Source organism: Choloepus didactylus, chromosome 1 (genome assembly GCF_015220235.1).
Source record: "Choloepus didactylus isolate mChoDid1 chromosome 1, mChoDid1.pri, whole genome shotgun sequence".
Taxonomy (NCBI): Eukaryota; Metazoa; Chordata; class Mammalia; order Pilosa; family Megalonychidae; genus Choloepus; species Choloepus didactylus.
This window is the reverse complement of record NC_051307.1, coordinates 222,844,237-222,860,879: the sequence shown is the minus strand read 5'-3', so window position 1 is coordinate 222,860,879 and position 16,643 is coordinate 222,844,237. Positions and strand designations below refer to the sequence as shown.

Below are 16,643 nucleotides of genomic sequence, written 5' to 3'. Positions count from 1 at the left end.
CTTCTGTTTATTGTAGGATTATGGGGTCCAGGTTTCTCATTATTGGAAAAGGGAGATATAAATGTAGAACTGTGGCAAGGGTAACAAGGACCTGAGGATGCCATATTGGAATTGAAGCTATCAGTGTGAACTCATGATGTTACACATATGCACACACTTCCTAGTTCTAGCTGCTGAAAGGGCCAGAACCGTGCTCTAGGAACAATGAGTACATCCATGGAGATCTTGGTTTTTAAACCCCATGATCTGTTAAAAGAAATCAGGACTCCTTGGAGAAATGATGGCTGCTGGGAAAATACAAGATAAACCTGGTACATATTTTGAGTCAGAAAGTTAGGAAGTTCTTAGAGAATAACGGGGACATGTCAAAGGACATAGCTACTAGTGTGAAGGGTCTCCTACTTGCCAGATTTGGCACAATTTGAATGTCAAAATAGAAATAGTTTTGCAAGCAGCATATTTCGGCAAATGCTTGATGAAGAACAGATATTTGCATAGTTTCACTAGATCTCCTCTCCAAGTACCTATTAAGTACAAAGGTAAAAGCAGTACCTTTACAATGGAGGAACCTGGCAGACACACCTTAACCATGTGATTACAGGGAATGACACCAGTTAGTTATAGGACAAAAGGACATCCTGTGACTCCTGGAGGTGATGGTGGAGAATGTACTTCCAAGCTCATTTAGGTTGTTGGGAGAATTCAGTTGTTTGTGTCTGTAGGACCGAGGTTTGCATTTCCTTGACATGTGGCCCCTTTTGTGTGAAGCCAGTGGAAACGGTGTGTCAAATAGAAATCTTCCTTGTGCGTCCAGTCTCTCTCGTGTCCTCTTCTGCCTTATCTCTTTGCTTTTAAGAGCTCATGTGATTACTTGGGGCCGTCTCTATAATCCAGGATAACCTCCCTATTAGAAAATCAGCTGAATAGTCATTTTAGTTACATCTGCAAACTCTCTTTTGCTCTGTAAAGTACATACACATGGTGTGACAAGAAGTGGCTGGAGATCCTGGGGACCAAAATTCTGCCTTCCTCAGGTTTACAGGAGCTTTCTGCATGATTGTGATTTTTGTATAAATTTATAGCAAAATTAAAAGTTATTAAGCTGCATAAATATAGCACGGGGACCTGGAAAAAATATATAAGAATAATATTGTTCATGTTCTTGGAGGTTTCATTTCCTCCTAATGGTACCAGGTCTGTTTTTCTCTCTTGTTCCCTACCAGGCCACCACCAGATCAAGCAAGGGACCTGTGAAGTGGTCGCCGTCCACAGGTGCTGCAATAAGAACCGCATAGAAGAGCGGTCACAGACGGTCAAGTGTTCCTGCTTCCCGGGACAGGTTGCTGGCACAACTCGAGCTCAGCCTTCCTGTGTTGAAGGTAAGACTTTTCTGGTCTTTTTTTTTCTCCAGTATTTCAAAGGGACCTAAAGCTACCAAGAACCTCCCTGGTTTACTGTCTTTGCAAGTGAAAGAAAACAAGGTTGTTTCTAGGTTAGGACAGGTCCAAAAGTAAAACTAACTACAACTGCCCATTTTTCCTGATGTATAAGGTAAGTAATGACGTCTCTCAAGAGGTGCGAATGGGCAGTTACATTACAGGACAGGTGGGAAGATGTGGTTAAATTCCTCTTTGCCCACCTCTCTTCACATCTCACCTGTCAAAGCAGTTACTTCCCCAGGTGCTCTTTTCTCCCCCTCTCAAACTCTGTCCTCAAAAAAAAAAAAAAAGAAAAGAAAGAAGAGGCCACCTCATGGTTAATGTTTAGACTGATACCTTCTTTATTTCATTTCTAATTTATTATTTTAACAAACATTTGTAGAACATCCTCTATAGAGCAACTTCCCTGAGAATAGTTTGGGATCATGTATTATTCATTTGCGGTTTCCAAATCCCCTAGCAGAGTATTAAGCCAATGGCTAGAAAAAACAAACAAAAAATGAATGAATGCTGATCATTGTATGTAGAGGCAAAGAAATAATTCTTTTTGATGCCCCTGGTTCCTTTTAGCAGAAACCTTATTAGAAACAAGTATCATTTCCCAGGGGAACAGATACATGGTGTTAGCTCTGTAGCAGTGTTTCTACAATGGCATGAAATTTCTCTGTAAATGTACATTTCTAGTTTTATCTATGTCATCTATAAAGGTCAGCATTTGAAACACAAACACAGATTCTTAACTTCAGATCTTACTGCATGGTTAACAACAATAGCTGATATATGTGAATCCACCTCTCCAGCCAGACACACACACAAAACTAGGGGTTGCGTCAGCAAGATCTCAGCTGGTTTTAGGCCAGGAAAGTGAAAATGTCCAGTCCACAACTCCTCATTAGAAACCCTGGGGGCCAAATGGGTTGCCGAATTCACATTTAGTTCAGATTTTAGAACGACAAGCTAGTACATATGCCATTGGTTATATAATAAGCCTAATGTTTTCTCTGGCAGCACCCCATAATCCCAGATGTTACTATTTTTGCAGTGAAACATGGGATAAGGCAAGATGAAGAACCTCGTGTTAATTAAAGTTGGGCTTTAGTGCCATCTTCCAACAAACTTTTCCATTTTCAGAACTTTGTGTATTTGGGGGTAGCACATCAAGGATTGTGGATTTGTTAAAAAAGCTGAAAATGTTTAACATTTTTAAAAATGGAGTTTAAAGGAAATTTGCTAAGCTCCCAAACCCCAGTATACATATCTTCTCAAATTAATCTCTTTTCTTTTTCCCCACTGTTCTCTCCATACCCAACCAAACTGCAGTCTTTCCCTTCCTTCATCTCTGGGCTTTACATATCGACATCCTTTGCCTGAATCATTGCCCAACTTCCGCTAACATTCATTTTGTCCACTTAATTTCTATTCTCCTTTCAAATCTCCTCTATATTGTTATATCTCCCTAAACTGCCAATTCATGACACTGATCCCATTGGGTTCTAAAAACTTTGTTGATGTGTGCCTGCCTGTATAGACACTAAATAGCTGGAGGGTAGGGACCTGGTCTGTCTGATTCACATCTCTCCCTGCATCAACCCACCTATGGCTGATGCTAAATAAATATCTGGGGAATGAAGGTGCAAGAATGAGTTCTAGCACAGTGGAGAATTGACTCATCTTCACTAATCACAGTTTTCTCTTTAAAGGTAACAACTGTTTGCATCTGTAGGTTTTAACCTTCTAAAGATACTTATGAATCACAAACTATTTTTATACCTTGTCTAGCTAATATCTTTGGATATAAAAAGTCTTATATATAAATTATGTTTTAGAGTGCTGAAAGCACTTTTATTGGTACCTGGAAGATACTGTTAGGGTAGTGATTATTGTTAGCATCTTTATGTTAGTAAAGAAAACAATCCCTTAACCTAAAACTGACTTGCTTTAAATTTTATATATGGGCAGAATCTCCTTTGGCCACCACCCTAGGGTTAGAGATGGGTCTGTAGAAATACATGGTAGAGTCCATATATGAATGGGTATATTACACAAATGGTATCACCTTGGATGTTTCTTAATCCAACTTGCTTTATTTCTGTCCATATTAGTAGTACCATAGCTCTAACTTAGTCTTCTTTAACTGTTCTGTTTCAAATTAGTTAAGCTGCTTATTAAACAGGCCAAGGGTCAGTGTTGAAGCATATGGTTTGGCTAAGGTAAGGTAGATGCCAAGGCAGCAAATAAAACACTCTGATAGTTATGATGTGCTCCACAGCATTCCATTGTATGAATAAGCCATAATTTATTTACCCATAATTCTCTTAATGGACATTTAGGTGGTATCTACAGCAAAAAGAAAAAAAGAAACAGACTGACAGATTGACTTCCCTAGTGTCACAGGATCAGCAATGGATGGAGAGGAATTATTGTGCATCTGAGCAGAGTCTCTGCTGCATTGTGTAATAGAACTTGCTATGATGATGGAAGTGTTCTATAGCTGCACTTGCTAGTACTCTAGCCACAGGTGGCTAGTGCAAATTTAAATTTAAGCAGATGCATGTATCTAGCAGCTTCCATGTTGGAGAGCACAGGATAAACTTGAAATAAATATGTGACTTAGCCCAGCATTTGTGGCCAGAGAATACCAAAACCATGAAAGATGGGGTTGTGGTTAGGTGCTCATCTTTGGGTCCCCACCACCTAGCATTGCCTGGCAAAAGTGCTCAACAAATGGTTTTGGAATCAAAGTCACTAAGGAGGTGTAGGAAGTTGTAGTTTAGGCTTTACTCAGGGTGAGTGTCTGTTTTCATATCCCTCAGATCATTCCTTATCTGACAGCGTTTCCATTAGGGATTTTTAGCTTTACCTGCTTAATCTTTATCCCATAGTAATTATGCAGTATCATGCTGTTAATTGTCATATGGGAAGACCCAGTCTCTGCTGATATGTTCTTCTTATTTGTCAATAAGAATAGAAAGGATCTGAAACAGAAAAGTCACTTGAATTTACATTTAAATTATAACAAAGGCAAAAAGATGTTGGAGCAGGATACTAATTAATGTTGACATAGAAAGTAGAATATCCTTATGCATTTTTGTTAATCCTCACCACAGATTATTATCTAGTATTTTCATTGTTTGCCCATGAAGTCAAGCTTTTATCAGTTAAACAGAGAAAAATTAGCTGGTTTTTTTCCCCTACCAACTTTCATTATAATTAACTCATGAAAATCTCCTGCAGTAATGAAATTTGTCTTTGGTACATTTTGGGATTTGGGAGAAGGGATAGAGAATTATTTGTTTGAGGCTATGGTTTGGTGTTCCCTAAAACAGACAATTGTATCGCTGGTAGGTGTTCTTTTTGAATCTTTCTACTGTACATACAAGGCCGTTTTTATGGTAGCAACTTTATTGTACACAGTTATCAAAATACTGTACTACAGAGATAATGCTGAATGGTTTTATGATAAAATGAGATAAATGTGTAGTAAAATGCAGCTTAAACATTGGGTTTAAAAAAAGATTAATAAGACAAAAGCTTAGGAATTGGAGGTAGTTACTACTTAAAGCTTGTTTTTAATTATGACAATACCTGAATTTCTTCTACTTTTCTGAGATGTCCGAGTTAAGAATGAGAGTTAACTGTTTGTACTGTAGACAACTTTCTTGGCCTTGTAGATTGTGTGAAGAGACATAGGGTCTCTTTAAAATGTGTTTTCACTAGGTTGCTTATTGGGTATATTCTCTATGCCACTTAGAAGAGAAAAAACATTTCCTGAGCAGTTTTTCTAAGTGGCACTCTGGCGAATGACACCGAGGATTACTCACAAAAGCCCTTTTGGGACATGGAAGGACATGCCCATTTCACATGCTGGTTCAGACACTAAGTTTTAATTTAGCACCTTGTTGCATGGCATGTCCTAGATGCCTGAGGGTTAGGATGATAATTACTCTCAGTTACTGCCTTCAAGGAGCCTACGCTTTACCAGGGGAGCTACACAAACTCTGATAAATGACCGACTCCACAGGAGAACAGAGAAGGGGGCAGAGATGGTGTTGCATGAGAAGCAAAGATTTGGATTTATCCAGGTAGGAGAACTTGAACGTTGAGAAAATTAAGGACGCCAGGCAGTGTCATGCAAATGAGCACCACTGTGCAAATTTGGAAATTGGAGGTAATATGGCTGGAAATGGTAGAGGACAAGGTTGGAGACTGAGCAGAGCCATAATGTTAAAGGCCTGAGAGTAAATGAAATCTTAGGATTTCATTCCTGCCTGCTGGACTCTGAAGTACAAGAAAGTGGATGAGACAGAGTGTGCCAATAAGAAAGGGTATGAAGTGTAGTGAACAAAGTTCAGGTAAAGTGCACTATGATTTCTGAAAAGGAAAAATTTGAGCGGTCACCTTGTAGAGTCATGGAATTGCCAGGGTGGGAGCAAAAGCCAGATGTGGACTAGAAGTGGCATGGTGGTTTAACAGAATATCTTTGATCAATTCTGATGAACTAGCATAGCCTTTCATTTTGAGTTGAGAATGGGTCAACATAGGTCAGTTTGCTCCTCTGGTGACATGTGACAGTATCTGGAGAAGTTTTAGGTTTTCCAACAGGGCTGGGAGCAGAGGGTGTGGCTGGTATTTAGTGCATAAGGGCCAAGGATGCTGCTCAACATCCTACAATGCACAGGACAGGTCCCCACAGCAAAGAGATGTCTGGTTTAAAGTGTCAGTTTAAGTGTCAGTAGTGCTGAGGTTGAGAAACCCTCCCATAGATGTCCTGGCTTCATGGATGTGCTCATGAAAACCTGCATATCACTGTCAAGAGAGACCTCAATCACAAAACATCAATCAAAACATGCTCATTTAGGGCCTCACTCACTACTCTGTGTGCTTTGTGGAAATAACAGTACTGTTAGCGGAATGTGTGAACAAGTAAAAGATTCCTTTAAAAAAATCCTCAGCACTTTAAATTCTGCTCATGCGTGTGTTTCCTGGGAGATGGGTATGGCTTCTTTTCTAGAAATAACAAGGAATAAAAATTGTTTGGGCTGTCCACCTACCTGAATTAAAAGTTAATAAACAGCCTAATTTTTTAAAGAACACAGTGAGCATCTTCAAATAGCTGCAGTAAGAACAAAAGAACCAAAGGTAAAATACGTTAACGTCTCAGAGCATATTTTTGTTACCATTTCCGTCTTTCAGAAGATACATATTCTAGGGAGAGGTTTCCCTTGATCTTTCTGTCTATACTTTCAGTGTAAAAAATACACTTTTCAGAAAATCCTTAACTGTGTGTAAATATAACTAAGTCAACATATGATCCCCCCCAACTCTTGAGAGGCAAACCAGTCCTTTGTTAATCGTATTTGAAGACAGGCTTGTCTAAATAGCTATATAAAATACATCCTGTGTTTTGTTTAACAGAAGGTTATTTATTTGGGACAAGGGGTAGAAAATAAAACCCAATCTATTTTATACAATAGAGAATAAGGAAAAGGAAAATGGGCCAGAAGCAGAATAGCTAATTCGTTATGTTAAAATTTCACCTAGAAAATGGCGTTGTAGAATCCACTAGTTGCTACCATAAAACCAGGGCATTGCTGTCTATTTATTTCTTCTTTTTTAAATTCCTCTCTGAGTAAAACTGGAAACTCATTACAGGCTGGCAGGTTGAAGATAGGGATGTTATATGTTTTCATAAGTCAGGAAGATATGGGGCTTTTTTAAGAATTTTACTTTAAAAATAGAAGTGAGAAGACACTTTCTCATTTAACGTACATTGTGGTAACAGGAAAAAAATATATGCCTCCTACAAACTTATTTTTCTGTGGCAACAAAGCTCAGTTAAGTGGGCAGGTGTTCACAATGGTTATTCTAATAGAATCCTACTTCTGGGTCCTTAGTCCCAGCCGGCAGCCTGATCAGTATATTCTCAAAGGTTGAACTCCCAGACTGTTTAATCACCTTATTCACTGGTGATGTCAGTTCTTTAGGTGTGAGTTCGTTATCAATCGTTAACTCCTAAAGGAATTTGAAACTATTTTCTGAAAGAGCATCTGCTATTAAATCTTTCACAGAGAAGCTCCATCATGGATAAAGCATCTACATACAGAGGCACTTAACTCAATAGTGTTCTAAAAGATGTGAAAATGATACTTTTTTGGGAAATAGAAATATTTTAAATACCAGAGTAGCTTGCCATTTGAAGGAAGCTTGCTGTCAATCTGTTGTTAGAATAATGACTCTATAATTAAATAAAGGTTTGATCTTATATGCTTATAAGATGCTCAGTAAATAATTTTTTTTCATGTATGTGAGACGCTGCATACTTTTCTGAGCCAGATGCCTGAATCCATCCTTATCCCTACCACCCCACTACTCCAGCTCCTTTTGCAGATTTTCACATCAGCATTATGTCAGTGTCCCCCTGGGTCCAGTAAGGAAGTCCAGGAAGGTCATTCCTCTGCTGTAATGTTGAGATGATCTGATTCATACTGTTTCCTCAGCAGGGAATCTATTCACTCTTGCCTCACCTGATCTTGTCTTGTAGCCTCCTTTCTGTTCCACGTTCTCCCCTCTTCCCCTGTGAAGCTACTGTTACAGACACCAAGGTTTCCCTGCTGACCTCTCCTTTCAGCCATCACTGTGTGCTGGCTTCCAGATGTGTCAGTCCCCATCCTCCTGGATGGCTCCCTGGCCCCGTCAAAGCTTCTTTGGAGTTTTCTGTGCAGCTCTATAATACCTCTTTCCAGGCTACATAGATTCTCACTGCTATGAGGAGGAAAGTTTGTCTAAAGAACAGTTTTAAATTTCATTTTTACCCTGTGCAAATATAACTGAATTCTGTCAACGTTTACATAACTTCAGGTCTTGCAGATGGTAATTTAAATAATGGGCTGGGACCATCTATCTTTGTATCTGCTTGGGACTAATCCTAGGTATTCAGAAAATAATGACTGGTTAGTGCTGTGAATATGTTATGACTTTATGTTGTGCTTTTTGATCTAAAATAAAGTGTGATATAGCAGAAAGATTGCTGGACAGAGAGGAAGAAAATCTAGATTGTAATACTTCCTCATTTTTTTTTTTTTTATTTTTGTGACAATCTGCTTTCTCATTACTGAGGATTGTTGGGACAATCATTTGAAAATGATAAAATACTATGGAGTTTTAAGGTGAAAGTGGAACAATATCTGGTGCTGACAAAAAATAACGTTTTTTAGATTTGTCCCAAGTGTCCGTCCATAAGTTCAGTGGCAATTGGTAACAAAATAGCTATATTCCTTTATCAGTGTGGGCACCTCCTGGTTTAAATAAGAAGTGGTTGTCCAAGATCCCCAATCTACATCAATTAGGTACTATTGGTTTAGATGAGAATAATGGGATAGTAGCTTACTTAGTACTTGCCTGGAATCAGGAACAGTAGCTGGCTGTGCAGAGGGCACACTGTGTTGTCAGTTCATCCAATAATGGAATCATCCCATTGCCCTTATCATGCCCCATTGCATTTGCTTGACTGGAGAAGTTGTGAATTCTCTGCATTGCTGGGTTATCTGTTTTTGTCACAGCCTCTGTTTAAGGAGGTGTTTATGGTAGAGATCCCTGCTGTGAGGGAGGGGCTAAATGTAAGGTAAGTGTGCAGGTGCTAGTGTAGACTGCCTACCTTCAAATGCTGGCGTGCCTGCTTCAAACGGTGTGACCTTGGGCAAGTCACTTCATGGCCTTGGGCCTCAGTTTTCTCATCTGTCTGTAAAATGCAGAAAATAGTTTTGCATCAGAATTGTAGGAATATTTACAGTCTTTATACCAATAAAAACGAGCTCTCAGATTTTGTAAAGCTTTCCTTGAACCTGAGTTTCAGACTTCGCAAGCACTGGTAGCTTGAGTTGAATCTAGTGGGGGCTGTGCTCTATCAAAATGTTGCTGTTTTAATCAGCACAAGGATTATCCCTACCCCACTGCTGTCCTGGGACAGCCCACTGGATGGAGTCACCCTTAAAAACCAGTGACAACCTTTTTGCCCTCTGTGTGAGAGTAACTAACCATGTTGATGGAATTCCCCTCATTTCCTTCAGACTATGCCCACACCCAGGGAACCGGTGCTGGTTTCTGCTTCATGCGTTAAAACGCTAATCATTTTATTGGCTAACTGCTGTGGGGTGGGTAAGGTAAGGAGAACTGAGTAGTCTAGAATGTAGGAGTTTGAGGGGCTGCCCCTCCCACCTTCAGATGCCATCTAGCAATGGACTTTGAGTGGCCAGTCACCACTTTGGAATGTCATAGACAGAGGAGCATCATCGATGATGGAAATTGTTTTCAGGGTTTGCTATTGGCAAAAAGAGCATCACAGACAACAACTTACCAATATCAGTGTCTACTATGGTGACCCTTGCCCCAAGATGATGACCATAAGAACAGCTAACATTCTCTGAGAGCAGAGTAAGCCAAAACTTGTTCCTCTTGACATCCTGGAAGGAGTCTCTATTTTTAATCCCATTTTACAGATAAAGAAACAGAGTCAGGAGACCTTAAATAACAGTCGGGAAAAATAGCAAAGCCTAAGATCTCACTACCTGCATAACAATCAGGATCCAACTGTAATAAAAAATATTATTTTGTACAATAGATTGAATTTTGTTTAAGTTTACCTTTGGTGAGATCATTCGTATTAGCAGTCTTTGAAGTCATATTTGGAGGAAAATACTGTTACAGATAGCATTTGGCCTTTGTTTTCCAGCTTCCATCGTGATACAGAAGTGGTGGTGTCACATGAGTCCTTGTTTGGAAGGAGAGGATTGTAAAGTGCTGCCAGATTCCTCAGGTTGGTCCTGTAGCAGTGGCAATAAAGTCAAAACGACAAAGGCAAGTACAGACAAACACACAACTGCCCTTTACAGCTTCAGCCCTTCAACTAGGGGTGCCTCCTCCTTGGTTAAACATGATCTTATCGTTGGTCAACCTGATTTTTTTCTAGGCTTGTTAAAGGGCAGTGCCCCCCATACCTCCCCCCTCCCCCGCCAGCTTTGGCCTTTTCAAAAACTCCATTTTCCAGCATCACCCTTCATGTCAGGTTTTATAGAGCAGTGATTTGGTGGGTAAACTTGTTATTTTAGGCAGGGCCCCTAAGTTCATTTCTGTTCCTTCACAAGCCCAATTTAAAGCAATGTTTCAGAGTTGGTGGGGCAGTGTATCAAAACCCCATAGCAACATCCACAAACAGGTGACATACTAACATAGAAATACCCAAAGCCTTAAGAGAAATGTAAGGGGTGAAGACTTACAAGTCAACAGTTTCTCCTCAAATGGACCTCTTTCCAGTTCTCCCTGTGTCTGAATCTCTGCAGGTTTTCAGCCAGAAACCTAGCTTCTTCCTCATCTGCCCATGTCCAGTCTATTACTTTGTTCTTGAAATCTTCACCTCCCAGATCCCCCCGTGACTGTGCGGCACTGGACTTCCAGCCCCTCCTGTCTGCTATCACGTTTCATCTGGACGTGTGCACTTGCTGCCACGTCCTGGCTCGTGGTCCCTTCTACTTTATTCTCCATACGAGGGTTATGACAGTCTTCTAAGCTAGTCCACCTCTTCCTTCCGGACTTTCCCTGGCTCTTTCATGTACTAACCCCAACATGCCCTGGCCCCTGATAACTGGGCAGCCACCTCCCTTCACTCTTTCTGCTCCAACTGTCCTGCTGCTGTTCTCTCTTCAGAGGAAGTGCTTCCCTGACTTCCCTGCTTTCTAGTCTAGATGCTCATTATTTCTCTGGGGAATGCTGCTCTGATTGGATCCATGCTCCCTGTATCTTTGAGCATTTACTTTGGTTATGTTTTACATGGATGGGTGTCTGTGTTTGCTTAATATTGCGAGTTTTCTGCCTAGTGGGAGAGGTCAGGGTCTCTGTCTGGTTTTCTTACCCTGGATAGTCCCAGTGTCAGCTGAAAGCCTCAGTAACTATTTCTGAAGGAAAATTAAGTGGCAGAGGTCACGCTGGGCTTATTAGAGTTTGACACACTGGAAGGGCATCACTCTTTGGTTCTGGGTTTTCCCTGTGCTGTGAGCCCTCGAGGAGATAAAATACAGAGTGAAAAGCATCTTACCTTTTCTACAATTTCCCATTTGAGTATCTTAAATTACTAAACACTTAGGGTTCTCATTCATTCTCAAGCACTCCAGTTCTCCTCCTAAGAATATATATAAGGTATAATAAATAAGATTTTATAAAACATTATAAAATTAAAATGTAGCTGACATTATCATGCCTGAAATTAGGAATGCCATCATATGTCAGTTCATTAGTTCCTTATTATCTAGCTGAAATCAAGATTTCAAAATCAAGACTCAGTTTCAAAATTAATTTTGCTTACAAACTAACCTCTCCTTGTTAGTGATATAATTGAGGAGAATGGGATAAATTACCTGATAGGTGGTTTTATATCCAGGGCTGTGGAAGTTGGTGGAATGGCTTGGGGGTAAAGGAGGGAGATTAACACTCTGTTTATAAGCTGCCTCCAAACTGAGGAAACCCAGTGTGCTTGCTGAGACAAATCTTGCCTTAAAATAATTCCACTAACTTGACCTCACCCCTTTCCAGGCCCCTTGAAGCCATTTTTCCCTTAAGTCCTAAGTGGAAATCTTGGAGCTGCCAGTAAGCTCAAGTTTTACATCCATCAATGATAGAAATTTCCTATTTCTTGTAGTCTATATTTGTATTGATTTTTTACATATCAATATAAAACCCGTCCATGAGCACAAGCCCACTGTGTTCCAGAAAAGAATGTCTCTAAGTAGATCTCTTGGTAAAGCAGCCTACTCTCAATTTATGTGCAGTTACAGAGGGCAGTTCCAGGAAGCAAAATTTTAGAGGTGTTTTGGCTCTGTGCTGGGAATATAAGTTGGCTCTAGCTAACTACTCAAAGGTAGTGGCATTTCATTTAGCACTTCAAAAAGTTGTAGAAACAATACAGTTCCCCAAGTCATCATGATATTTGGACACTTTTTTAGTGATATGCCACTTGAGAATAATGTGAAAGTTATAAAATTTTTTCCCTTTATTAGTCCAAGTCATTGTGACTTGAACTGCATAAAACATTTCATGTCTTTTATGGATCTTACGCACATAAAGTAAATTCATTTGTGGAGCCTGTGGGGTTGTGACTGGCTTTCCCAAAGACCTTGGTACTCACAGAAGCTGTATCTTTTTCTTAAAATTGGCAGTGACCTTATACCACAGGTGAGGCTGCTGTTCTGTAAAGGTGGAACAGTTGCCTCCCCAGATGCAGTATTAACCATATAACAAAATAGTTTCCATGCACAGCAGCATTGAAACAGGGAAAGGCTAAAAGTAAGACTGCCTGTAGTAAGCCACCTGTGTCAGAATTTTATTTTCCATTCACATGCAAATATGAAAAGAGTTAGCAGTCAACTTGAGATATTGATAACCTTAGATGAAGGTTCGCAAATAAGCGGGGGGTGTGGGGGCTTGGAAGCAATTCTGTACCTGGCATTTTTTTTTTCTTTCCTGGATATAAAAGATTGCATTGAGTCTATGTAGTTTCAGTGTCCCTAGAGAGGATGCAGCTACTTCTTGTGGGAAAATGTAATTTTCTCTTTGTTGTCCTACTTCAGTTTCCTTTTCATTAACTTAATTCTGAGTTCTGCTGCACTCTGCTGAACAGTTCTTCCCTATTTAGAGTGATCAGTATTAAGACTTCCAACAAATACACAATTTTTCCTTAGCTCTAAACCAATATTTGTCAGGGCTTTTGTTGTTGTTGTTGTTTTCTTGTGAGTAGAAGTAAATCTCATTAAACAAATTCTGGATTTTTAAAGTGTTCTTATTTTTAAAACCTCTACTAAGGGTGAAGAGCGATGTCTCTGGAGCGGTGGTTCTCAACCAGAGGCAGTTTTGCCCCCAGGGGACATTTGTTGTTGTTACATGTGGGGGGAGGAAGCAGCTACTGGCATCTCGTGGGTGGAGACCTGGGGTGCTGCTGCTAGCTGCCCTGCAGTGCACAGGCCTGCACCCTCAGCCGAGAATCATCGGGCCCCAGGTGGCTATAGTGCTGGGGTTGAGAAACTCTGCCTTAGAGAATAATGTCTTTTTTTCAGTAACTCTTTGCATGCTTCCTGCTGAATTCACTGACTTCATTTTATTTCTTTTATTCAGAGTTTCTATTAAGTGCCTAAATATTTCCAATATTTCATATGAGAAAACTGGAGATAAACAGAACAACAGGCTTTCTCTACAATACCTGCTTTGCCCTCAACATCTAAGATGATTAGGTCCTGCCCAGTATCTTCCCCAAAGGGCTTTCTAGGTGGTTCTTTTCTCTGTGACTCTTGACTAGTACCGTGGGTCATCCTTATCCTCTTGTGCCCACAACAGCGTAATAATTTGATGGTTTCATTGGCTATGGAAAAGTCCTCATGGGAGCTTGTGAAAAACAGTTCTGGGACCCATCCTTAACATATTCTGGTATAGTAAGCGAAAACCAAACTTTAAAAAACAGTGATTCTGACGCATAAGGCATGTGCAGGAACTACTGGCCTAACATCTCCCCACCTGTTCTTACCTTCAGTCGGCCTATACTCTGCCTTACCTGCCACCACGGTAACCTCCCTGCTCACAATGAGAGACCATCAGTGGATCCCCACTGATATAAAATACTGAGAATAAGCATCTTGGTACAGGCCTTCACCAAATAGGCCAGGTACTTCCATAACCCATTGCTGCCTTTTTCTTTTCCACTCCCCTCTAAAATTCCACTCACCTTTCAAGACCCAGCTGAGATGGCTCCTTTACCTAAAGTCTTGTCTTTCAGGATCCCTATAGCCAGGGCTCGAAATACTCAGGGTTCCCTGTCACATGAGAATGGAGCTAGTATTGGCATGCTAGCCACCTTGTATCCTTCAGTCTTCAAAACTAGCAGTGAACTTTCCATAGACAATCAGGAAAATAATTTTAAAGGAAAACAAATGATGGTAGTTTCAAAAATGGGCTGCACACAGAATGAACTGCCTCATTCTTTAGGGTATTACATCCTAGAAAATAGACTGATACTTGTCTGTAAATGCTTTGACACTGTTGCCACCATTTCCTGAGTGCTACCCACATGACAGGCACTGAGCCAGGCACTTCAATTAACTTTAGTTCACTTTTCACTACGGCTGAAGGGGGCAGGTACATTATCTCTGTTTTGCAGATGACAACACTAACAGAGAAAATCTTCATCTTCTCATAAAATGTCCCACTCCATCCCATCTTGCTACTCAAGCCAAAGACCTTGGAGTCATCCTTGACTCCTCTTTCTTGTCATCGTGTCCTGATGGTTTCACCTTTCATCACTTCAGCCAAAGTGATCTCTTTAAATCGACGGTCTGACCACGCATTCCTGTTCTCATCTGTACACCTCAGAGAAAGGCCCAAGTTCTTGCATTGGTCTGGAAGTCCCTTGTATCCATTCACAGTTCCCTCTGCCTGGGAAGTTTCTCCCTCCCTCCCTGGCCACATTATTTCTTTTTTCTCTTATACTGCTTTACTTTTCTTGGTGGTGCATATCACTTTGACATGCTACACAGTTACTTCTTTGTTCAAGTCCATCCTCTAGAACAGGAGTCAGCATACTAGCGTTCATGGGCCAAAGCCAGCCCTTGGCCTGTTTTTGTTTGGCTTGTGAGTGAAGAATATGCTTTACATTTTTAAATGGTTAAGTAAAAAATTAGAGAATGATATTTCATTACACATGAAAACCGAGATTCAGATTTCGTTATCCATAAATAAAGTTTTGTTGGCACACACCATGTCTACTCAGTTTTTCAGCCTGTGGCTGCTTTTGTACTAGAGTGGCAGTTAAATAACTGCAGCAGAGACCATTTGCGTCACAAAGCTGAAAATATTTACTCTCTGGCCTTTTATGAAAGAGGTTTACCTGCCCCTGCTCTAGAATGTAAGCTCCACAACTCCAAACAAAAGAGCCACATGTCAGTAAATAGCAAAGTTGAGGTTTGAATCAACACCTGTTTGGGTCTAAAGATTAGGCATGATCTTAGGTACTATGCTATCAAATAATATAATTTCCTTTGAAAATATTTTCATGGTATAACTATTTCAACTGCTCCCCACTGGAGCTGGTCAATTGGCTAGCCTGTAAAATTTCTTTGTGACCAAATCAAAACATAATAGAAACTGTTCTGTTTTCTTAGATCATAAATAAAGAACCTGGATGTCTAAAAGTGAAAAACAAAACCCAAAAAGCTTCCTAATGGTTTTATGTTTCTGGTAAATTATGGCAGTTGTATAAAATAGCCTATTTTTAAAATTGAAAGTGAACTTCATTGAAACAACAGTATCAATGTCAACTCTTTGATCTTGACATACCCTAATTTTAATCAACATTCATTTGGAAAATGTTTAGCATCGGTAACAGAGCAGACCCAGCATGCATGAGTTAAAGGGCAATGAGTATACCTAATCTGATGGGGTTTTTAGAACCCCACAGAATACAAAGCTAGGGCACATAATGCCATGTCATGGAAGCCTTTGCATACATTTTCTTTGCATCCCGAAAGCAAGACATGTAAATAAGAATTAATTTGTTGAGGTAAAGTTGCAAACTCAGGGACATACGGGTCCCAGTGGCTGAAAGGGTCACTGTTGGTGGGTGTGGGGTTGTTGAATGCTCCCTTATTTAATTTGTTTTAGGTAACACGGTAGCAAAGAGCAAGGTATGCTTCAAATCTGGAGGGGCAACAGCAGCAGAGCTCTTTTGCTTGGATTATCATCTTGGCCTATTTTGGGAAATTGAATTGGATTTCAGCACTACCACCTTTATTTATATATGTGTGCCGTGAGAACTAGCACTCAACTTCTCCAGCCCTCTCTGCTTCATCATTTTCTGACATTCAGCGATAACCACGGGCTGCCCCCCATGCTGGCACCCTGTCTGGATTCTAAAGGAACATACTTCCAAGAAATCCTGGAGGAAGAAACCAGAGATTTTAAAGTGGATCACCACCAACGGTTTGGTCTTGAATTTCTTTCTGCCTTTCCAAAGAAACATGGACACATGTTTGACAGAGTCCTCATTGCATTCCTCTTTTGAACTTTTCCCTCAGCCATTGTATTAAAGTGGGTTGAAAGGGGTCTAAATGACACAAAATGTTAGCAAATGAACTCCGATTAAATATTGAAGATGATTTTACAAGCATTGAAGGA

At 40.2% G+C, this 16,643-nt stretch overlaps 1 protein-coding gene across 1 annotated transcript in view; it reads left to right on the top strand.

The window, feature by feature from the left end:
* Nucleotides 1-16,271, top strand: part of TAFA4 (TAFA chemokine like family member 4) — a 162,713-nt gene extending 146,442 nt beyond the window's left edge. Inside the window, exons 3-5 of the mRNA XM_037829169.1 lie at nucleotides 1,224-1,379; nucleotides 10,168-10,292; nucleotides 16,131-16,271. Coding sequence (XP_037685097.1) covers nucleotides 1,224-1,379; nucleotides 10,168-10,292; nucleotides 16,131-16,142 — 293 coding nt within the window. The 3' untranslated portion in view covers nucleotides 16,143-16,271. The remainder of the gene's footprint in view (nucleotides 1-1,223; nucleotides 1,380-10,167; nucleotides 10,293-16,130) is intronic.
* Nucleotides 16,272-16,643: the final 372 nt, after the last annotated feature.